This window comes from Nyctibius grandis, chromosome 1, assembly GCF_013368605.1.
Source record: "Nyctibius grandis isolate bNycGra1 chromosome 1, bNycGra1.pri, whole genome shotgun sequence".
NCBI lineage: Eukaryota > Metazoa > Chordata > Aves > Nyctibiiformes > Nyctibiidae > Nyctibius > Nyctibius grandis.
This window is the reverse complement of record NC_090658.1, coordinates 83914901-83940743: the sequence shown is the minus strand read 5'-3', so window position 1 is coordinate 83940743 and position 25843 is coordinate 83914901. Positions and strand designations below refer to the sequence as shown.

Below are 25843 nucleotides of genomic sequence, written 5' to 3'. Positions count from 1 at the left end.
CTTTAGATGACGATGCAGCAGTTGATCTCAAGAAATCTAAAAGAAGTACTGGCTCATGTCCCAAAGGTAGGACGTTTAAAGTTACCATGTTAAGCAAACAAAAATTCTTCATCCCAAAGCAAGAGGATGGGCTAGCAGCAAAAAGAAGGGCTTTTTTTTCTTTTCTGTATTTATAACTGTATCAACAGTGGAAATGCCACTTATCTCTTCTCTTACATGTATACACTGATGAGCAGAATGGTGTGAAAACAGATTAAACAGGCTGCTTTTTTAAACAGCCTCTTCACAAAGCAATTAGTGTGTATTTCCCAGACAACATGATTGTATTGAAAGCATACTCACAATGTAATTTCCCTGAACAAGTGAGAAAAGAAATCCTACTCTATACAACCACAAGGACTCCTTCCCTCCACATGGAAAGCAGCAGGATTGAATCAAGAAGAATCATAACCACTGAACAATTACAGTAAACAATGAAACTAGGGGAGCAGGGAACCCGAAAAAGCCCAGTCACATTCAGCCTTCCAAGGCCATTACTCGCCAAAAACAAAGACAAAACCAAGTCTTTTATATGCAATGGGGTGGAGAGATTTGTATTGTTTTTAACTATACTAATGTTTTTAAACTTCTGTTTTCAAAATCCTGCAAACAGATTATTAGCTTATGTAGGTTTCACTGAATATATTATATACTTAATTCAGCTATGTTTCATATGCACTTTTGCAGTCAAACTCTGAAGTCGAAAACTAGAAAAGTTTTTTTCATCGAATAAACCGACTTGACTGATGCTTTGAACAATTTGTGCTGTTTAGTTTTCACCTACACTAATAGTGAAACTCCTACCTCTGATAGCATGCATACTGCATAAGGTGACTGTATCTTGCTAAATAGCATTGAAAAAATTCTAATAAACTGTCAAAATGTCCACATTAATACCATCATGTCTCTAGATTTAACTCACTCTCTCTTGTATTAAAAGGGGACAACAACAGATGCAATTTCCTAACTAAATTTAATTCAGACTGAACACAACAGGGCAAAGAACTGTTACTTGATTTGTCTGATAAGCACAACAATCACCTTTACTGCCGTGGAAGTAAATTACATAAGAAACAGTCAAATAATACAGCATGATACAAAAAAGCAGTACACGTACAGTTCCTTGACTTGTGCTTATTATCTCAAGACACAAACTATTCAAAGTTGACTAAATTTCTGTAGACACAAATTATTTTCTTCCCCAAATGCAATTCTAGGAAGATAAAATTTCAATCCCCATTAGAAACACCATTTTGATCAACTTAAAAGAAAAAAAGCCTATTAAAATTAGTAAAGGGAACTTGAGGGAGAGCATCTTCAATCTCAGGGAAGATACTCAAATATCTTTGACTTCTTATACACAGTGAAAGAAGGGTTCTCTCATCAGCGAAAAAAACCCATACAATCAGTAATGCTTTCCTATTGTCTCAAAAGCACAACATCGAAAATATTCTTCCTCCACATTCTAGCAAAAATTACTGTGATAGATTTTACTGATGGCATAATGAAGAATGAATTCATAAAAGCTTCCAAAATACCACTTCTGCTAAGTGAGAAGAAAATATTTCTGTAACTAAAACCTGCACATAGGAGAAAAACTATAATAGTTCAGTTTCTACTAAATATATTATGAATTTTTTATTATTTGATTATTTCAGAAGGGAAAAACACCAAGACACAAAACCTTGTTATACTGATTGATAGCAAGACCTGCTGCTTCGAAATCACAAACAGATAAAACTAATGGTTGTTCTGATGAGTTTAGACTAACCGTCAGCACAAGAGGTGAACTTCTAAACACTTGCCTACATAACATTTCATTTAAGATAAACATATTAAAAAGGATTTATTTGCATTTTAAAATTATTGTGAGGATACATAAGTCTATCATTACTAGTTTTATTCACGTCTTTCTAGCTCCGTATGTTGTGAACATGCAATGGGCTACATGGTGCTATGTCGATGAAAGACTTATCCCAAACCACAACCTATTCACAATCAGATTTCTTTTTGTCAGAGGAAAAAGTGAGAGGACTTGTTTTTAAACAGCAGTTTGTAAAACAGATTTTAAAAGAATTACTCTGTGCAAGTAATTTATCTTACAAAAACAAAAATCACAGTATAAAACCCGAACCCCTTTTTTGCCTCTCACTTATCCATGCTTAAGCTTCATTTCATTTTTTTCAGAAGTGGTTGTTACTGTGCTTTTTCTGCCCAAGGTCTACATTTGTTGATAGTACAGAACTAGAGAGTAAGCAGGAAAGCAGATGAGGAATAACCAAAGATCAACTTATTTCCAGAGTAATCCATTAAAATAGATACAGTGCAACAGTTAGTACATTTAAAAATTACACATGCCCATAGGTAGCTGAAAATTAAATAAATATATGCAATATATATGTTTTCTCTGTATAACCAGACCATGATTCCTTTGTTTAAGCTCATATAAATATCCCCCCCCTTTTTTTTTTGCTTGCTTTCGAAATACACATAGACAGCACTGCTGTTTGAAATATAACTGAACAGTTAGAAAACTACTTTTTATCTGGTTTGGAATAAAAATTTTGTAGTCACTTACCTTGCAGAGTCTGGAACCTGTTATCATTTGGACAAGTTAAAGATCTTTCCAGAATCAGAGATCTGTTCTGTAGGAGTTTCTCTATGAGTTCAAAACCTTCAGGGCCTAGCAGTTCAAATAACTACAATGACAACAAAGACATAAGTCATTGTCCAAATTAATGTGAATTTATGAATAGGGCTGCAATATTTAAACAAATTAATGAACTTTAACTCCAAGTAATTCAACCCAAAAGGTATCATCATTGCTAGTATTCAGCCAGATTCTTGATTACAAAAAGGGAAAGTTACAGAAAGTTTTCAGCTGGAAATATTTAAAATCTGTGAATTTTGTCTATTCAGTAAAAGATTTTTCTCAGAGATTCTTGTATAAAATTTAGCTCTTCTCAAGACTAAACTTCATCTGTCTTCTTGTTTATTTACGTAAACTATGCTGCAAATTTATTCCTCCACAATCTAAGTAGATAAATCAAGAGAACCAATGCTTTCTCATAAAAATCAGATAAATAAAAAATTATTCCCATTCAAGCGAACAAGAGATATAGGCTACTGAATTTTCAGTCACATCCTACAAAAGAAAAAAAAAAAAGTACAGCAGAAATCTGAAGAAACAATTAAGACGACACTAATATCAACTTAAGTCTATACTACTTGCACATATAATGCTGTGCGTGTGAGCACGTGCAATTCAAACACATGATGTAGGTAATGTACACCAGAACAGAATTCTGTACCAATAAGCACTATTTTGGCCCAATGATTCTCTTACTCGAATGATTCTCTTGTAGCAGGTTAGATAAACACCATTCTCTATTTAAAGTTCCCTTTTCCACATAATACTGTTTTTGGAAAATGGAAAAAACCCACCCGAAACATTAAAAGCTCTTCCCTGTCCATCTTATCTATAATTATTTTGTCAAAAATCAAAGCATTACAGCAGACTGATAAGTTATACAGAACCCATTATTGATTTTTAATACTGCTCAAAACAATTTTTTTTCAATTTCCAAAAAGGTAAATAGGGCAGGTTTTCCTTAGTGCTCTTTAAGTCTGCTGCTAATATTATTCATACAACTTCAGTTATCATGTAAGAATAAAAGTTATTATGTACTTTGATGTGATGTTCTATGAAAGAGTAAGACTTCGGCACTGTAGGATCCAAGTATCTCTGTTCTAACTATAAAAAGGAGAGAGAGGTCTCTTACTGTCCTGTATTTAATTTGCCAATTCCTTAACAGTGAGTTTTTCTGTGTCTGTCTGTGACTACTGCCCTCTGGGAACACTTCAAAATAACTTTATGCTGCCTCTTCTTACATTTGTAAAATTTTGAACAGTGCCAAGGGCATCAGATCAATGACCCCTTTTTTTCAGGCCAATGATGAGTCTGACATCTTCAGAAATAGCACAGAATTTGCCTTCTTAAAAAAATTTTCCATTGTAAGAATTACATTTTTAATATTAATAGTTACACTACCCAAATAATCCTAGGCCAAAGTTTGTACAAAGTAACCACCTCACTACTGCTATCAATCTTACACTGGAAAGCACTTACACTTTATAGCAACAGGTTGACTGTACAAATCAAAGAGCAGGAAAGAGAAAATTAGGAGCTGTGTTGAACTGCCTTATGTCTACTAGGAGAAATGAAGCCTCAAGGCACAGAGAACACGTGACCAGGAGATAAAGCGGCTGTCTTTTGCCAGGACACATCTTTCCTATAGTAGTTTTAATTCTTGATGGTATAAATTGAAGTTATCAACATAGGCTGGAGTGGCTGAACTAGTGGTAAAAGAGCAAAATCCACAACACCCTCCAGTACCTACTAAGTGCTGATGTAGTCCTGACCGCCGCAGTTTAGTCTCATGCCTGGATGTTCAGCTGGAGGCATAATGCTGAAGTAACTGCTTACTAAAGTTGCTTTGCATGTTGATTTACAAAAAATAAACATATTACTGTCACAGGAGGCTGTGTCATTTTCTAATGCACAGAACAGGCTTCTCTTGATGGTGTTTCAGGTGATTGCTCTACTATTCCACCGAATATGTTCGTAAAGAATGAAACTCCACAAACAGTAGTGAAAGAAAAACAAAGTAACAATATATATAAAGTGCAAAGCTTAAGAAAGTTATGAGGCAAGTTGTCAATCCTATCTACTCTCAAGCCTCTCCATGTGTTGAAGCACTAACCCCCAATGAGCCGCATTGCTCCTTTGGACAAATATCCAGTTTAAGCAACACAGAAATTTCTAATATTCACTACAGAGAAAGAGAACTACTTCAGAGGCTTTATGCTGTTGAAAAAAAGAATTTCGGATACAATATTTTGCTTCTAAACATTTTACTTTCTCTTTTAGAGAAGAAAAGGCAAATCAAAAAATGTGATGCACTCCTAGCAATTTACATAGCTTAAGAGGCTAATTATTAAGTTTCATTCCAAATGAAATGCCTTCCGCTAATCAAACCCAGGAGTTAGCAGGGTCACATCCAATCCAATAGTCTGCGGGATGAAATTTCTAGCATTCAAATGCCAATTAGAAGCAACGAATCTTCGAAGGACAGTAAGGCTGGGGACCATGTTGATGACAGCCTAATGGTAGTTTTTAATGAAGAAACTACAAGAGTAACAGAAAGTTTTTGGAAATATTTTCAACACTTTCCTAGCATCATATTTATTTCTAACATATTGAGCTTCTGCCACTCATCGCAAATGTTCATTCCAAAAAGGGTCAACAGGGAAATTTATGCTTGAAATGAAGATGGTGCAGGTTTGAATGGCAGACGTGTTACTGGCACTTGAGCCTGTAACTTGAATGCTGTTAATGACTTCACATGGCTGATGGAAAAACATTAAACAGCATGTAACACTGAATGCAACAACAACAAAAAAGGGTTCTAAGATCAATAGCTACCCAGATCATGACCCTTTCAGGACAGCATGGTAGGAAAAAGACATCTGTGCAATCTTGTTTGCAAAAACTGTGAGGGTTCTGACACAGAAAGTGGCATAGGGGCCTAATTCTGTATTCAGTGTAGGTGCTAGCATTTCAGATTTGATATATTATTATATATTCTGGCCTGAAAAGTCAATGTTCAAGACCCTGAGAGCAGGCAAAGGAATCTGGTAAATGTTCATAGCTGCCTTTTTATTAAGTTATAATGAGATAAACTAGACAGCGGGCAACAGTTGGAGAGGTTGTATGTCAGTCAGCAGCTTCTTGAATACCAGCCAAACTATTACGTTCCTTGAAGTCAGTAACAGATTGTGCCCAAAAGGCAACCCTGACTGCCTTCAATAACAAAGGTCCCAGATGACTTCAGCTACTACTCAGTAACCATAAAGACACAGATGAGTGTGATATATAGTCACTCATATTTGTTTGAATGATTTTTACATTTCATTTTATGTGCATAGCCTTAATATCTGGAAGGAAGCGTAATGAGTAATCAATCTAGGAACCGAAGGACAAGATGTGTCATATTGTATTAGAAAAGTGAGGCAAGGTCCCCATGCTAATGATTTCTACTGAATATATACGAGTTATACGGAAAAAGGAGACACAGACAGCAGTCTTGCAGATAGACAAGAGTCCATCTGCCAGAGCAGGTAACAAGCAAGAAGCTGAACCCCAATGAGATGCATGACATAGGAATTTTTTCAAGTAAGGCTCAGCCATTAAAAGTACATCGTTATTGTTGAACTCACAGTTCAGGACTGAAACAAGATTTCACTCTGAATGTTAAATAGCTAATGTTCACTTCTCAATTCTATAAGGCACAACTTACAAGAAGCCTTGGAGGTCCTTACCGTGACCTCAAATATGAGGTACTTTGACAACATAAACTATCTGCCATCACAAGGGCATTTTCTTGATTTCTGCATCTTCTATGAGGTGGGAAGAGATCCTATAAATCTCAGAAAATATTTTGGTTTTCCAATGTGAACAAAAATAGACTAGGAACAGTTCTTGTACCTTGCTTGAGTCTTAGTACTGAGTACTGTTCTGCAGCAATAAATCAAACAGTAAACCAAAGTCAGCCAGCCAGTGCTTATTTGCTCTATCTCTCTACCTTTATAGCCTAACAGTTGGTCTAGGTTACAGACCACCACCTGCATAACTAATTGCTATGCCTGCTCTTAGTGGCTTGTTTGCAGATGATTTTGCTTTACAAGGCACAGTTTTCAAACAGCCATGGAAGAATCATCTCCATAGCATGATCTCAAGTTTCTTCCATTCTGGTAGCTCTGAAGTAACTGAAATGATTGCTTCATTTCAAAAATTATGGGGAAAATATGACATTTCTCTTGGACTACAGGCTTACTGCAAAAGCTGTCTGGATATACTGCCCAAAGAGTACCAGACAGAAAAATTCATATTAGCTATTGCTTAAAAGTCTCAGTAACAAAAACAGAGACATTGATGATAGAGGGTTTTTTTCGCATAAGAAAATTCAATACAAACTTCATGGGTGTAATATATACACTGGCTGCTACTTACTATTATGCTACTGAAAAGCAATGGACTAATACCACCTCTTACATCTACAGATTATAGAAGAATACTTGGTGTAAAACCAAGAATCAGATAAATTCTGTATTTTCATGTTTCTTACAAGTTGATTAAAACAAGATAAGCCAGACAAAGCATAATTTCTTACCATTTTATTAAAAACAGATATTAGGTGCGAAAAAAGTAATTCAGCTCTCAGATCTGCTTTTCTTTTTTCAAGTCTGGCATTTTTGAATATGCAGTCCAGCACATTAAGTCCACTTACTTACACAGAAATGGTCTTCCAATCCTAGGAACCATTTCCACCTAGGAGACTTGCACAGAGTCCTAGCAAGCTCAGCTTAACTGTACCTGCCTCACAGTGGCCAGGCAATTCAAGCACTTTGAAGGTAAGTTGCTGATAAACTACATGTATGCAAAAGGCATGTCTGATTGCTATTCCTCAGTACAGGGGCTGAAGGATTCTCATATTGCAACCTCAGCAGCCACTGGAATCAGATACAACAGAACGACGTGCCCACAGGCAGGCATTTTCATGGGACAGGAGCACCTAGCTCTCAGGCAGCCTCCAGCAGAAAAAGTGCCAGCTTCATGAGAATGAATGAGAAGTTACTACTTGTCATCAGAGAGGTCTTAAGGGTCTGTCCATGAAATCAGGTAGCTTTGAATCTCTGGATTTTACTTTTGGTCATCAATTGGAAAAAAAAAATGAACGAAACACAAAGTTAGAAACAGGTAGATTAGAGAAAAGCAGCAAAATTCTAGGAATTCCCCCAACAAAAACTTTCGATTTTACTTAGAAGGCTGAGTGAGGAAGCTGATGGAAAAGTTTTCCTATAACATTGTCTTTCAGAAAGATATTTGCATGAAGATAATGCATTCTTGACAAATTCTTACTCAACATTCAGTTTTGGTTGCTTTTCTCATAACTACATTTGCAGTGCCACAAGTAATGCTGGAAATCTGGTCTTCAGCCCCGGCCACATTTTTAGTCCAGGTGTAAAAGTTCAATGCACAAATAAAGACAGAGCCAATTATTCTTTTTAATACCATCTCTCCTCAGAATATTGGCATACCCTCTCTTTCTGCATTTGTCTATCCACAGATCACTATGCAATTTTACTCCAACTACACACTAGTAGAAAGAAATGAATCACAGCAAGAAAAATTCCAAAATGAGTATTAAAACATGAAAACTAATTTCTTAGAAAACTCAGTCTACAGGTACCAGTCAAGACTTCTTTTAAACCAAAGTGAAATCTAAAGTTAAAACACAGAAATTGATCAATTACAAGAAAAAAACCCCCTAAGATTATTATTTTTCTTATAACAAGACTAAAAAACTGACTATTAGATTGAAAGCATATGCAAATATTGCTTAATAGGCCTAAAACAGTTGTCTTCCGTATTTAATTTCCTATTAGTTTTGATTACAGATATATCTCTATTATTCTTCTTATATTAAAAAAATAGCAGAATCTGTCACAGCATAATTCTAACATATTTGCTGGAAAGCTCTCTCCAGCTTCTTGTGCAAATACATAATAAACCTGCCTACTGTACTTGACAAAGAGACAAGCACAAAACAACAAAGCATCTTAGTAAATGTTCTTAACATTTTTAAGTGAAAACAAATAGACTGGAGAGATTGCCACCACCATCAATGTTTTAACACTGACTAATTAGAAACTTACACAGATGCATTAATTTTGAAAATTTCAAACATATAGCTACAAGGCGACTTCCACCAGCTTATTTAGCCTAAAGACTTCGGTAATTAGAAATAATGTCAAACCCAGTTACGAACAGCAGACTACTGACATGCTTTTTGAAAAGGAAGCCCTGAAGACCAATTTAAGTGTAGAAAAACTTGCTGTTACATGATTGCTTAAACTAGTATTTATCTTCAGAAGTATTCTGGGATCCGCTATTTATGAATTCTGAAAAAAAAAACCCTCCTAAGATTAGCGATTTGCTGCACTTGCCACTTTTCTAAGCACAGGGAGCAGGCAAATTTGGAATTACTGAATGAGTATTATTGCAGTAACACAAATCCAAATTCTCCCGAAGAAAAAAAAATCAAAAGCATAACTTGAATAGGAGACAGTAGATGCCTATTTCATTTTGTAGTGAGAGGAAACAGAAAAGTAGATGCAGGGGTAAGAAATTCTCACTTTATCCAGCCGGAAACATACATTTATAGAGGAAGTTTCTGTATCAGAATCAAACATCCGAACCATTTTTTTTTAGGGCTGATTATTTCAGATATTTATAACATGGCGGTGGTTGCCACAGAATTCTTTTCTGCAAAAGAGAAAAACTTGCAGATATTCTTAAAGGACAGCAATTCCCAAACCTGACCATTTCAGAAGAGGGACTTGGTCGAGCACGGAGCTGTTCACCTCTAGTCCAGCACTTCTGCTGTCCTAAAGCGTAGTGACAACATACAAGAAAATGCCAGAAAGCCAAGGAGTTAGTTCATGTTGCTTAATGGAGGTGGATGATAAAGAGTAGCAAGAGACTCTAATATGGATAGCTCGTTTTATCCCAACTAGGAGAGTGATTAAGATCTCCACGAAAGGCTGCCAGGCCCAGCAGGCTTCCCCAGGGAAACAGGCCGAAAGGCCTCATGCCTTTGCTCACACTGACCAGCCGCAGGCTGCATGCCCCAACACCCTGGGTTGCCATACACACAAGTGGGGGAGAAGGAAACAACACAGGTTCTTCCCTGAAACACAGCCTTCCGTATTATTTTAGGTGTGTGTAGAAAAGAAGAAAAAGGGTTTCACCTAAGGAAAAATGAATTTTTAGCCTAGCTTTCCAAAGAAACAAGGCCTACCAAATCACTGTGCATTTACCAGCGTGTGAACTAACAAACAAGTTTTAAGCCTCTTCAGTAACTTCCAAATTTGACAGAGAGACAGAAATTTTCAGAGATCTGAAGGGGTCACTAGAGGAGACCGATCCAAACGACTGCTCTTTGTGCCTCCTGCTCTTACGCTCTGCATGGCTGCAGCATGAGCACAGTGGCGTTAGCAGGCGCCAGTGAGCCCACAAGTAAAGCACCAGCACAAACTCGGCCAGCAAAGCTGCAGCAGACATAGGGTACTGGAAACCACGCAACACGAAGCACCACAGTAATCCCAGCCCTGTGACTTCTGCAGCTCAAGCAGCTGTGGGTTTGGGTTTTTTTTGAGGTGTTTCCCCACTTCCTGCCTTCCATAAAAGCATTTGGAAGAAAGTGATTTTGTGTTTAATAAGTGAGACAATCTTCCAGGTGCCATCTGACTGCATTTCTTGCAGACCTTGTAGTTCCTTATGTCTCTATGTGAATGTGAAAAGAACTTCCCAGCATCAAAGAAAATAAAAAGGGAAAAGTTCTATCAGCTGAAGACTGGCTCACTCTAGAAAAAGATCTCATTAAGTTTAATGATATATTTAAGCTGATTTCAAAAGTTACCATTAATAGATCAAGCCTCATACCACCTCAAAGATACAACAAGCTTTCTCTCAGTACAAAACTGAAGTAAAGGAATTGACAGGAAAGAGGAACAGTTACTGACAGGAAGGAGAGGGACCAGCTCTTAGCACCAGGATGAAGCCTAGCATCTTCTGGCTTTCACTGTGGCTCTTTCATCAGTTCTTAAGTTCTATCCTCAAAAAGCACTCAAACGCCATTCAATTTGGTTTCTTACAAAGGGAGACAGCATGGCTCTGTTTTCACAAAAAGACAAAGTTTCCTATTATCCTTGGGGTTTCAACAGTCCTTGGACATCAACAGTGCTGTATACTTCTGATTCTGATTAAAAAAAAAGAAGGCCACAAACAGAAAAGGAGAAACCTGTATCAAAAATAACTGGATTATTTCCTCTATATGAAAGGGAAGCAGATAAGCTCCATGGTCAAGAATAGTGAGGCCCAAGCTTTGTATTGTCTGAATATGAAATTCTTAGTAATTTTAATAAAATTACAAAGAGAAGAATATGAGCTTGAAAAGCCAGTCTCATGCCAAGTAAGAAGCTTTGATGATAAGATAAAATAAAACACCACAGGGGTGATTCACAGATGCCTGAACTTTTCCATAATGGGTACTGCTTTTATGAACTAGGCAATGGGGAATAAGCTTTGTGGCATGTTAATTTGTTAGGGTTAGAAGGTCCTTTTACTGCACAAAACGAAGAGCCACTTTGATGCTTAAAACCAAACATGTTTTATGAGACAAGTTGCTTTGGCATGAAAATATCTGTGATGCAAGGGTACACACACACAAAACTAAAAGCTAATGTAATTTCACAATATATAAGGAAAAATGCAGATTAAATTACATCAACATAGTATCATATCCAAAATTTTCATGTGGTGTTGCATATACATAGCAATGAACATAAAAATTAGCTGGTTTTAAGTCAAAATGGATGTTAAACAGTAGCTTTTTGAATTGTTCTGTCAAAGGAGCCTCACAAGAGCTACATCACTTCTTCATTGATTTTAACCAAGAAAACATTTCTAAGGACAGCTTGAATTTTGTTTATTTTCTACTATGCAAACAACTTCCTATAGTAAACTTATGTGTGATGGCTATTAAGCAACAAACCTAACAAATTAACTTTTAGTAAACAGTTACATTAAAGTAATATAATGGCAACAGAAATTCAGTCTGTCCTCAGGAAAGTTCCCTGGCAAAAGTCTTCTAAATTGTGCTAAGACAAAAGAGGAGCCGTACTGAATTCAGAGAGATTTGGAGATGAAATTTTGGAATGACTCCAGGGAGGACATTAGCAAATAATGACAGAACAGAAAGTAGGAGGAATGTGAAGTATTAAAAAAAATTACTCTGGCTATGAGCACTTCCTGTTCTTTATTATGTCCCAGATACTTGGAAAAACTACTAGGTATTGCTCTTCCATGTATTATACAAAACCTCTAAACTATGATACTGAAGCCTGAGATCTATAACAATTTGTAAAAAATTAGACAAGATTCCTAGATAGGTTTCCTAAACTTATAGTTAACTTTATGATCACTACTAGATTAGTAACAATCACTAGTAGGGCTGGCTGAAGAGTTCTCCAGGAGCAAAAGATGAACATTTCTGGAGGTCAGGTAAGTACTTCCATTTCCTTCTGTCACCAAAAATAAGCCATTTATAACTTTTGATGTTGTCTTATACAGTTTTTAAATAACATTTTAACTATCACTTCAGACTTTGTTCAATATTGCAAGAAAAGATACCAAATGAATGGTTGTTCAGTAATAAAGAAAAAACAGTACCAACAGTAGAAAGTATGTAACAGGTAGAAGGATATACAGACACAACTTATGACAATTCCCATCACTAAAGAGCACCGGTAGTCTAGCTATGCCCTATACAAAAATGAATATTGAATATGCCTTGAAATAATAATAATAATAATCTACTCCCGATTCTCAGTGTCTGCTTAAAGCCCTTACAGGCAACTGAATTTCCATGTCCAAATAGAGCAATTAGGTAACTTACAGCATCCTGAAGAACACCTCACAAGAAGCAGACAACTGCTGTGTCTAGCAGTTCTGAGAGTTGATGCTCAGGCACACTTCTTTTAACAGTGAAAATTGTTTGGTTACTGCAAAAACTATGCTAGCACTGGAAACAAACTTGCCTAGAATCTGAAAGTTAACCGAAACTCTTGGTGAGAAGAACAGCCAATATTTACACAACATTTGCCAGTCTGCCAGTCTATTGCCATCCCCTCCCTCTCTCCGAGTGCCTTTTCCTGCAAGCCATAGTCCATTAATGCAGTACTCCCACATTAAATATGTTTGTACTACTGCTACTACTTCGCATCAAACCAGACTGGAAATCATTTTTTCCTATTTAATTTTCTCAGTTTTCCATGCATTATTTCACATGCTATCTTCTATACGATGGACCTCCTGCGAACCCTTTTCCAACTATTTTTTAGCACCTCCTATATATAGTAATGATGAAGTAATCTTCTGAAACTGCTTTCCTTATCAATAAGCAGGCTATATTAACACATTCTCCACTTAAGATCAACTATGAAATGTAGTTGTACCACTGAAAATATCTTGTAGTGCTTACAATGAAGGTCTTTAAGGTCTTTACAATGGTATATAAACATACAGATTTGACGTTTTTGAAATATGTTCAGTCAAAACAACATTTTATGGTTGTGGCTTTTTTTGTTGGTTTTTTTTATTTAAATAGCTACATACCTGGACGCATATTTTTATGTTTTCGGCATCTGCATTTTTTAAAAGAATTTGACTAGCATGTCAGGACATTTAATGTTTAGTTCGATTACTTTGAGTAAGGAGAGTCAGCAGAATCTTATTCCAAAATTCCACTTGCAAATCCCTTCACTCATCTAACTTCCACAGTTTTGTTTAGTTCTTTAATTAAATTAACATTAATAAGGAAAGGTTTAATAATGACTTCTACATAACAAAAGAAAGTACCGTGATTTTTTGCTATTCTTATATGTAGCCTCCACAAACCTAATCTTCACAAACAGGGCTTCAATAAAGATTACCCAGTAATAAAAGATAGTAATACATAACTATCTATATAATATATTCTATTTATACTATATATAATATATAGTAATACAAGATGCTGAAGCATAGAATGCTTTTGTCGCTTTCCTGCAGAGTCCATGCCTAGCTCCAGCACGGCATGAACATGTTAAGTTTAGAGGTCTGGAGAACCTCTGCAGCATGGCAGAAATATAGTCCTGAGACACTCAGTTTTGGCATCAAATATCCAAGATTTTCCCTGTATTAATGCATTTTTGAAAGCTGTTTCACAAGTCTTTTGTCTCTTACTATAAATAACTAAGTAATAAATACAATAGCTCATAAAAAAATAGTTCATGCTCTAAAACAAGCTGTTAGCCAAAGTTTTTATGACAAAAACCCCATAATGTACTCTGTTTTCCATTTTGAACAAAAAAGTTACAGTATGACTACTCTCTGCTTACACAAGCATCCTGTTTTTTGCTAAGTATTTTACGCAGTTATTACTACATCTGCTTATATCAGTTGTTAAAGACTACTTTATTAACAGTGTAAAACTCATTGGATTAAACTAGTTAAAATCAGTAAAGAGTAGTTCACCAGTGAGCGTATAACCAGACATCCAGCTCCTCTGTAGGAAAGTCTCATAAAAATGCAAGGGCAACATAACATCAAAGCTCTTTTAAATGGCAAAAATTTCCCAGGCCACATACAAATACATGTTAGTGCAATCCTGTTTTATAATGGTGTGATTTTTCTGGCTGTGCATGTAAAATATCAGCTATACATATACAGAGTTCAGAAACACCTCTGTAAAATAAGTTAAAAACATAAGCACAGACTAAGACAAGTAGTAAAAACAAAACCCTTTGGAAATCAAGGACAAATCTCCAACTGATTTTAATGATGCTAGTATTTTATCCTAGAGGTTTTGTCTTTGCACTTACACGTTTAACTATCATTTCAAAATAATTCAATGTTCATATTTCTTTCACTTTGGACAATCACATCAGCCATTTCACCACTGACTTCAGTTTCTGGCCAATTTAGTTTTCTCATTCACCAGCAAGCTGTACTGTTTACTTACGCCTCAGTAGATTATGCTATTTGTTATATTTCAAATAGTGTTTCCCACTACATTTTCTAAAGACTATATACCAACACTACTTCTCCCAAATCACATTTTGACATCAAAGTTCTCTTTCTTCACCTAATAATGGTTTGATGAAAACTGTGCAGGGAAAACAGCAGTCTTGTGCTGGGGCTCTCAGAACAACTTTGGTACTGCTACAGATGAGTTAGAAAAGCTGCAGATGGGAGTCCTATGCCTAAAGAGAAGAGTAGCAGCTTACGCAGAAAAGCCAAGCTTTGGCTTTGACAGGGAACAGAGAACCTTCTGGCAGCACTGATGCACATGCAATTAGACTGATGTACCGAGCTAGTGACAAGTAAAACTGAGTTTCCAATAGCAGAACATTCATGCTTGATATTTGGAGGAGTTAAGCATTTGCAAAGTCCAATATCTGGCATTCTAGAGAGCAGCAAAAAGCTGATGCTTCATGTCATATTTTGCTTAAGGAAAGCAAAGTACACATCTACTTTCACACCTGCACACTGCACTTCTCTGATGGAGAAGGTCAGCTTGTAACTCAGGGAATGGCTACACAGCATATGCAAACAAGCTTCACTTGCCCTCTGAGCCAAGTAAAAGTATTAGCCAAATATTGAGCCAAAGCCAACTGCACCATGTGCAGATAATGCAGCCTGTTTCTCTAAAGCATTTCTCTTGGAGCCTGCACAGTATGTCAAAACTAGCACCTGAGTGCCACACAAGTCTGCAAAAAATGAAATGTCAAAGCACTTTTCACAGTCAGTATTATAATGTGAACTGCGAAGAGTTCAGAGCTCTTAATATAAATTACATATTCAGACCACTCAGAGAATCACTCTCAATACAGACCTGAGAATTATTAAATTGAATTCAGGTTTAGAAATGAGAGTTAAATGTTCCTCAGGTCATCAAATTTTGCATACTAATAGCTAGAACATATAGTTTTTATTTGTAAAATGTAACACTAAAGTTCTGGCTACTCTGAAAGTAATGAGCAAGAAGTAAGTAAATACAGAGAGCAGTGTCTGCAGTGTGTGCTACTGACAAACAGCACACTAAGTCACTAGTAGGAAACAAAATCTACATATGCTTGCTTAGCCTTATTCTGAAGTAATGTGATTTTGTGCAGTGCTGTATACACTCTTCCATTCGCTCACCTGAACTAGAGAGCAAGTGCGTGCAACCTGTAGGAATTCAAAAATCCTTTTGCAGCTGGTTTGCACGATAAGCTCTAAAATATGCTCTTTCCTGTTGAACTGTATTTCAATGTCATTTCACAATGTTACATTTGTCTTAGCTTACACTTGAAAAAAAATTAAATGTTCACATAAATAATGTTAGGCTTTTAAAGGGTATTAGAAATTTGGTCATGTAAATTAAGACTGTATGTATTTTCTCTTAAAGAGAATAATGACCATTACAGATTCCTGTTTAATGCAGGAAACTAAATGAATGATTTCTCTGAACAACAAATGTCCATTATTTATAGATACTTAATTTAGGAGACCAATTTAACACATCTGAAATCAAGGTCACTTTAAAACCTAATTGAGATTACTTGCCACACAAGGACTATTTATTTCCTGTATACCGTAATTCATTAATTAAGTTACACATAAGGTTAAAATATAAGTACTTAAAAGGCCCACTCCACTTATTTATTATGAGATTCTACTAACAAAGAACGTGTTACAAAACAAGACTTTTTTAACTTAAAAAAAGAACATATTAGGGTAAGGGATAGTTTACACTTGATTTTAATGCAAAAAATCCATTAGGAAAAAATGAAGACTTAAGTTAATACAGAATTAGGACTAAATAGAAGGATTTTCTCTACTTACTTCTATTTATTCAATTGAAATGACAGAATCACAGAATGGTTGAGGTTTGAAGGAACCTCTGGAGATCATTCAGTCTCCAGGGTTGGAGACTCCACAACCTCCTGAGCAAACTGCACCTGTGTCTGACCACTCTCATAGGGACAAAAATGTTTTATGTTTACAACAGAACATCCTGCATTTCAGTTTATGCCCATTGCCTCTCATCCTGCCAATGGATATCACTGACAGGAGTCTGACTCCATCTTCTTCACTCCCTCCCCATCAGATCTGACCAGATCAGATCCCCCTGAGCCTTCCCTTCTCTAGGCTGAACAACCACAGCTCTCAGTTACAGAATCACAGAATCAACCAGGTTGGAAGAGACCTCAGGGATCATCGAGTCCAATCATTGCCCTGACATCACCCAGTCAACTAGACCACGGCACTAAGTGCCATGTCCAGTCTTTTCTTAAAAACATCCAGAGATGGTGACTCCACCACCTCCCTGGGCAGCCCATTCCAATGTCTAATAACCCTTTCTGAAAAGAAATGCTTCCTAATGTCCAACCTGAACCTCCCCTGGCGAAGCTTGAGGCTATGTCCTCTTGTCCTATCGCTAGTTGCCTGGGAGAAGAGGCCGACTCCCACTTTACCACAACCTCCCTTCAGGTAGTTGTAGACTGCAATAAGGTCACCTCTGAGCCTCCTCTTCTCCAGGCTAAACAACCCCAGCTTCCTCAGCCATTCCTCATAGGTCAGACACTCCAGACCCTTCACCAGCTTGGTCGTCCTCCTCTGGACTCGCTCCAACACCTCAACATCTTTCTTAAAGTGCGGGGCTCAGAACTGGACACAGTACTCAAGGTGTGGCCTCACCAGTGCCGAGTACTGAGGGATGATCACTTCCCTAGACCAGCTGTCTACACTATTCCTAATAGAGGCCAGGATGCCATTGGCCTTCTTGGCCACCTGGGCACACTGCTGGCTCATGTTTAGCCGGCTGTCGATCAGCACCCCCTGGTCTCTTTCCGCTGGGCCGCAGTGTCTTCTACGTCGGACGCTCCAGTCCCTTCATAATCTGTGGCCCTTCACCGGACTCAGTCCCGTATGCCCATACTGGACACTATCCTACACCTTTCAGATTTCATTTGTTCATCTTACTGCTTAAAGCAGGGCAATAACGCATAAGAGTGTGATGTTAATTAAGAAAGCCTAACATTTAAATAGTAACTACAGATAGTTTTCAGAGCTTTTGCTCTGTGCTGCTTGCCTTCCTCTCCATTTTATAAGCAAAATGAAACAAGTATACCTATCAATAAAATAGTATTAACAAGAGTTAAAAGAAATTTAGTTGATACCATGTATTTTCCAGAATAAGAGGCAAGTACTGATCAAAGTCAATCTAGACACACCTTTTGTCACGATCAGACTATCATGTGAAATGCAGTGTCAGCATTTTTTAATTAAAAGTTTTTCAACTTTAGGTGGCGGGGGGGTGGGGGGAGGAAGCTTTGTCAAATAAGATGTGACATCATCAGATGAAGTGATAGTAATCCAAGAGCTGTGAGGCTTTTTGAAAGATAATCATTATAGACAAAGGTGATATTTACCCAGCCTCACAAAACACTCTTTATTTGCAGTGCTGTAAAACACCAAATGGAGTTTTCCCCTCTAAAGACACAAATACAACAGTGAACATTATCCAGGAAAATTTAAAAGCTCTTATCTCTTTATCAACCCATCAGTTTATAAAGTAACATACTATCCAATATTAATATGGATATCAGACATTAATTCAGCAGCCAATAATAAAAAGAAAAAACCCAGAGGCTATGTTCTAAAAAAATATGCATCTTTCTACAGTATCCCTGAGATATGTGATAAAAAGTTTTCTGGGGGAAAAATAAAAGAGTAAGAAAAAGAAAAAAATCAATTGTAATTTCAGGGCTAGGGAAAAGATGTATCATCTGTTGACTGCTGAGCTTTATACTTTCTATTCTGATCAGAATTAGCAACGCTGCCCAGTTGTGGTGTACTGTGAATGATGTGCCCTGGGACTTGCAAGCTGCAGTGTGAGGCTGCTACTTCTATTGCCAAATCTGTCCCTTATGTTTTGGTTTAGACATGAAGAAATTCTAAAAAACAGTCATCGCTGCAGGCTGAAGGATACACAGTTTTAGAAATACAACTCAGTTTTCAAGTATCAAGAAAACACATTGAAATCCAAGCTCAGGAAAAGACTTTATAATCTGTGAATACCTTTTCTTTTCCTTATTTAAGTGCAACCATCATTTAATAAGACTTTTGTATGTGAATTTCCTACTTACAAGGAACGATGTATGCTTCCAGAAGGTGGTGATGCTATACTAGATTTGACTGGGTAGATTGGAAAGACTTCCTAAAAGATGACTAGAGGAAAAAAAAACAAATCAAACCAAACAAACTCATCTCCTGCTATGTGTTTCTTTTATTTATTGGCTCATATCCCTACATCAGGGAAGAATTTTAGTGTCTCTTGCTTTGAAAGTACCCAGGCCTGTTTTCCATTGAGTTCCACAGACCAGCTGACTTCGCTATCTAGGCCCCTTACTGTAGCACAAATTTACCTTTGAAAAGGAAATTTTGACTCTTAATTATTAAAGTGTTAATTACTGACCTGTTACTTTAATTAATTTCAATTTTAAATTTAAATTCAAATTTCTCTCCGGTTAAAGAAATGTATTTGATTTTGGATATAAGGATAAGGTGATTAAAGAGAAAGGAGTATGAATATAAAAATTATCACATTAAAGCTAGGAACAAAATTTGGAGAGCTCACTGTTCTCGCAGCTTGAGTGCAAGTTAATCTTTCATAAATCTTCCAAAAGTGACATATGAAATTGTAGGTCAAGGAGCACACATGTACAAGTGCAATAACACTGTGGACAAGAAAAATATAAATATGATTGGAGAAAAGTTAAAAGGATATATTTTGGGGGGAAAAAAAAAAAAAATCAAAGAGACATGCAGGTAACTGGAAAACGGCGTAAGCACAGCATGGGCTTACTAATGATACATCACTTGGTCTAACACTTCATTAATCTAGAAAATGAATAAATAGCAGTTGTCTCACATCTGGACTTCATTTAAAACACTGCAGTTTTCCACATGAGGACTTGTTAAATTCGTGAAGATGAGCATTAATAGAAGAATTAAAAGTTGGCAAGCAACCGCCTGAAGGGTAAATGAAAGGAAAAGCAGTGTTGAGAAGGCATAGCATCGTCTGGAAAAAAGTTACAAGCATAGCTCTTTGATGCTCATTTTTTAAATTGATTTAAAAAAGAGGACAGCTGTAGCACAGGAAAAGTAATCATAAAACCAGCCCTGAACAAAGCCAGAATCCAGATAACAAGGGTTCATTTTAACCACCCAGGCAACAAGACTCTGGAGCAGTCTTGAGGGACGAAGTTGGGACAAACTTTCCCACATTCTTTTATTAACGAGTCTTCCTTAGTTTAAGATATTGTATTACCGGCAGAAAAGGTCCCCTCCAGACTATGTGACAGTTTAAATAGATTTTGCTTTCCTTTACTCTTCTGAAGTTCCTTTGAGGAAAGGCTGGTAGCAGACACAGAGGAGCTTCCTGCCAGTTTGTTGAATTGACAAATTAGTTAAGTTCCCCTTGTTCTTGATCCCAAGAGCATTTATAGGTTCAACCAACAAAGCATACTGGCAGACATTTATGGTGGGATTAGGATAGGGCAACAGAAACAATGTAGATGAACTGAAGTGGGGAAAAAAAATCATTATATTGCCACCAGTGACAAAGGCAGCTGAAGAAAAGTTACAGGCAGAAGCCCAAGAGATAGCAGAGCTCCACATAGCAGAACATGGGGAAAACTGTCTAAAAGCCTGTTGCTACATCAAGCATTCAGAGACACACAAACATGACACTGAAAAAAAAATCCTACTTAATGAAACAACAAAATAATCTATTAACTTCCACCCTGAAATAAGCATGAAAAGAGCTGAATTTCAGTAATAAAGCTGTAACCTTCTGGCTCTACTGATGAGTATATTACTAGATGGATCCATTAAGGAATAAATACAGGAAGAGGTGCTGCCCAACTCTTGACCTCTTTTTTTTTCCCCATCATATAAAACCTATATTCCACAACTTGTATTTTTCTGATTTCAGGTCTACTTTGATTTGAAAGGAATGTTTTTGACCCTTGAAGGAAGGATTCAGCACCTTCAAACTCCACGTTACTACCCTTTGGTCTCTTACTGTAGTTTTCATCACCTGAATGTTCTCAGGTGCTTATGCCAACAAGGAAGAAGTCACATCTTACTTTTTCGGTAGGAATGATGAATAACGAATTATTCTTAGAAATGAAATAAAAAGGAATGTTTGTTTCCCACTACAACAGTTTGCAATACAGCTGGATTGTATTTAACTGATGGAAGCCCTAGATGGTATAGTTCAAGCACGTGTATACGTTACCTTTTAATGCAGAGAGCTGGAGATAGTCATAACCATAAAATTGACAAAAGAAGCCTAAGCAATGAACTTCTTGTGTCTTATTTTATAGGCACATAAATGTACCATAAATTGATAAGTAAACATACGTACTACTCACATAATATGTAAACTACTACTTACAATGTAATTTTCTTGAAACAGTTCTGCTGTTTCACATCATAGCCTAGTGTTCTTCTAGTCATTTACACAGCATTTAACATGATTAATCTGGGAATCACCATCTAATCTAATATGCTGAATGACATTAATGTTTCTTAATTTTATTTGGGCAAAGTTCTTTCCTGAGATGAATAAATTGCACATTTTTTCATATTCTATGCAGTATAAACTAGATCTTAACACAATTCTGACTGCATTTCCTTTTTTTCCTCTAGTTATTTTATCTCTACAGGAAATTTCTTCCTGTTTTGTTATGATAACGGTATAATGCATCTCTGCATTAGTGTAAAAATAGAGACAGATAGCTCCAAAATAAAATGCAGAAAAATTTTGCAGATAAATTATGACAAGAGTTCACAGAAGAAAAAGAAAGACCCTCTGAGAACACCGCGCTCTAACCAAAGAGGAACTAAACTCCTCCAACTTTTTCCTAGTTATTCTAGGAGGGGTTAGGTGGCAAAGTTGCTAAAATGCTCTCAGATGCCTCAAGTCTTCATTCTGAAAGCATAATATACTAGAAACTGAGTATTCAAATTGAGGAATGCACTGCATGCTAAGTTTTAATAAAAAAATAATACAAATCACATGGTTATTGGGCAAAACTCTAGTTTGTCATCAGTTTTTTCTTCCTTTCTTAAAATAACAGTCTTGTTACTGCATCATTACCATTTCATACTCATCAACAAAATCTGACATACAGTGAAAAGCATGCTCCAGTAGCTGTCATTTAGCTTTATTAGACTTTATATCCCCAATGACATGTCTTAAACACTTAGAAAATAAGTTATTACTCCCATATCACTCCAAGCAGAAGAATCAATTTTCCTCTAATTAAGAGTCACCAGTGATGTGCCAGACAAACAAACTGTCCCAAAGGAAGTGTGGAATGTTCTTAAATAGTGAAAACAAAGAACGAAGTATTTCTTGTACCTTGCCAACCACATTAAACGTAAGCTATACAATGCTGGAGAAAGAAGCTCATTTCAATTCCTTACAGAGTTCATTAAGTAAAAACCTAAATAGCATGTATGTGTGTGCCTACAGATACACTAAAAAAAAACCCCAGGATGTCACCCCTGAAATTATCTCAAAATGCTCATATTCTTAATGTGATCTGGAATCTTAAATAAACTTTGCTTAGGGATCAAATAAAATTGTCCTAGAGAAGTCCACTTGCCAATATCCTCACGACCAGCATATTTTTTTCTTGTTTAATAATAAATAGGAGGTGGTATCTTCCTAAACAGAAGAATAGACATGGCTACTGTTTTAAAATACGAAAATGTATTTTACAGATCTGCATTTTTATTTACAAAGAATTACCATCCTTTCATAGTAACAGTTCTTTTTTTCTTGGCTTATAAAGAAAAAAAGAATTTCGTAGAACATGGAGACTTCAGCATGTATACATCACCTCAATTAATGTAAGATATTCAGTATGCATGATCAAACACATACTTGTTATACCATCTCATAAGGCAAATCTGTGACCTAGTTTTAGAAATGGGTTATCTTCAGGTTTAAAAGCACCACTTGTGCTTAATAATGCCATTAGCAAAATTGCTGTAATAAAAAAAAAAAATCAAAAAATCCCTAAGTGATGGCAAAATCCAAAATCCAGCAGAAATTTTTAAGTCATGACTACTTTTACACAGAGCACAATACAAATGCCAGCTAGCTTTTAACAAAAAAGTCTTCAGGTTCAAATTGGCCTCGCACCCACATTGTGCAATGAACAATGAATTAATGAGATTGTTGCAAGGAAAGGCAACATGGGGGCAGAAATAAGCAGAATGGGGAGAAAATGTATTTTTTTATTACTAAGAGTTCTTAAAAATCCAAAATGAGATACATGTTTCAGAGACTCAAGGGAAAGAATTCTTTTTCTCTCTAATAATGCAAAGAAAAGGATTTACTCTTGCTAAGCAATCTTCAGAAAGGTATGTGTACATTGGCAGAGTAAACATTTTTTTTTCAAATTAAAACTCCTGTAAAGCCATCAAAACAGAAATTTTGCAGAAAGTCTTTGTTCCAAAAACTAAAGCAAAAGAAGTCTTTATTGGTGATCTACATAAAAACTGACAGCTTGCACTTTCTGCCAATTGATTTAGCAATCCATTTAGATCATAAAGTTGCAAAATAAAAATAAAGTTATTTCTTCTTGCTTCAAGTGAAAGGTTTCAAGCATTTCCTTTAACATTTTACAAGTTAAACTTAGGCATTAAGTAGGCATTATGCGGAAGTATGGAATTATTTCTGCACACCCTGTGACTATATCTGAAAAGTCTTTATCTGATCTAGAAAAAAAAATTGAAAATCTTTATCTCTGTACAATTAATAAACTTCAGGTCCCTATGTTAAATGAAGGTACTCTTTTTTATGTTTCCTTTGACATGCAAGTTTCTTTATCCAATCTCCTTCTCCAAGACCTGTTCACTGTTCTATTTTCATGTGTCTTCCCTCAATACAATCACCCAAAATATGAAACTGCAGATACGCATAGAAGTGTTATTTTTGAAACATATTTTAATGCAGTAGAAATTAGAGCAGCTTCCCTTTATATGCATATTTAGGTTCTCAAATTAGTAGTAGTTTATAAAAAAATATTCATATATAGAAAATAGCTCAAAGGACAGCTGGAATGTAGCCTACTGACTACCAAACCGAACAAGAATATAACTTCAGCAACTATATCATTATGTGATAGACAGCAATACATAGTTAGCTAAATCTAAAATGAAGTATTCAGGTCCTCTTCTCTATCACTTAATGTTTTTGTTAAGAAGAATAAAATCTGCAGCTGTAATGGCAAAATTCCAGCAAATTTTCATTATACTGTCTTTCACAGGATTGTCTATTCCTACCATCAGTTGTATTTCTGTAGCAAATTTTCAACATTTAAAGTTTTCCTGAAAAGTTAATTTGAGAATTTAAGTACTGGATGTTTTCAGGGGAGGAAAGCAGGACAAGTTAGTAAAAATAAAGTAAACATAACAGAAAAGTGCACAGGAAGAAGCAATTATCAAATTGCAGGAATTCTTTCCTAACCCCATCCAAAACCAGTTCTTTCTTGCCTTGATTAATCCAATCTTCTCTCCTGCACATGCCTTGAAAGCCTCTTCACCAGTCTTTAATCATGCTCTTCCCCTTTCTACCACTATGCTTATCCTTCAACTCCAGCCTCCCAGCAACTGTTTTCTCTCCCTCAAGCTTTCTCTGCCGTTCTTGTGATAAACGCCCCCCTTTCCTTTTCAAAAGAAACAGAAGTTATGTGACAAAGTTTTAAAGTAGCACCACCTGCACAGTCCTCCAACTTTCTTTCCAGCAAGAGGAAGGCTCTGAAACTGGAGATGGAACCTGACCAAGAAAGTTTGGCTTTGCAAGTTCTCACACTTTTATATTGTAGCTTAAATTGGCTACTGCTTAAAGTATGGAGAAGCTGAGCAAACAGCCAAAAAAAAATAATAGCCTGTCTGTTGAGGGGGAGAGGAGACTATTGACATAAAATTCATGCTGCATCCTTCTTCTTCCTGGTAAATTAAAGATGCTGCCATGTAACTTTTCTCAAGACACACACACACACAAAAAAAAAAAGCATAGACAACACTTGGATAAAGTATGTTGGCATAATCCAATATGAAATAATGGTATACTTGTGCAACATTCAAATACATGCAGTATGGTTAATATGCTACTGTACCTCATTTTGAAGTTCATCGCCACTTTTGGTAGAAGCAAGCATCTCGTACAAAGTACAGCAGAGGTCTTCTGTTGTTGGCCCTCCAGGGGTACCTCCTTGAGATTCATTCAGATACTTTCCAACTTCACACCATAAAAAAGAATCATCTACTTTTTCTAACAACTTGAGATCAGATTTCTCATCACAGTAATTCTGTAAGTGATTCAGCTGGTTATTCAGAAATTTGTTATAATCTAAGCTTATAATTTTCTGCGCATCGGCTTCACCATTCACAGGCAGCTCCTCAGAGTGATCCAAATCATGCATGTCAAACGAAAACACTATATTTTTACCGAAGAACACTCTGTTATCACCATTTTGCTCTTCCACCATCTGTACAAGGGCTGTAAGCTGTTCTTCAGTGAAGTGAGAAGCAATCCGACATGTGGCATTACAAGCTGCAGTAGCAGATGATGATGGAAATGGCCCAAACATCTGCTTGATCGCCTTTGTCTCATCATGGCCAACACATTCTTTCCTGTGAAATGTCTTAAAGAGAAAAACAGCTCCGCTTTCAACTGCTTCTTGTCCATTTTCTGCTCCAACTGTTAACAAAACCAAAAGCAAATGTAACTTTATACACTTTAAACTAATTCTCTGTCACTGTCTATAACAAAACTGTATTCAATTTCTTGCTGCAAGTCATCAACAGAGATATGAAATGAAGACCATAACAAGTAACAATTGTTGTAAGGTACTGAATTATAAAAGGTATATGATAATAAAGCATCTGTCTTCATTATTCTTCTACTTACTAGAAATTCATATTAAGGATTACCAATGCTTTCTTATTTTTCCAAGTAAGAGGAAAAACTTGCCTGAGATCTTGAACTCACAACACTATACATCTGAG

The 25843-nt window shown here is 36.3% G+C and overlaps 1 protein-coding gene across 2 annotated transcripts in view; it reads right to left on the bottom strand.

Annotated features, from left to right (window-relative positions):
• ASCC3 (activating signal cointegrator 1 complex subunit 3) overlaps positions 1-25843 on the bottom strand; it is a 274898-nt gene that overhangs the window by 233421 nt on the left and 15634 nt on the right. For both annotated transcript variants that reach the window (XM_068401794.1, XM_068401804.1), the window contains exons 4-5: positions 24952-25535; positions 2618-2738 (exon numbers count right to left, since the gene is read on the bottom strand). In XM_068401794.1, the coding sequence (XP_068257895.1) occupies positions 2618-2738; positions 24952-25535 (705 nt within the window). The remainder of the gene's footprint in view (positions 1-2617; positions 2739-24951; positions 25536-25843) is intronic.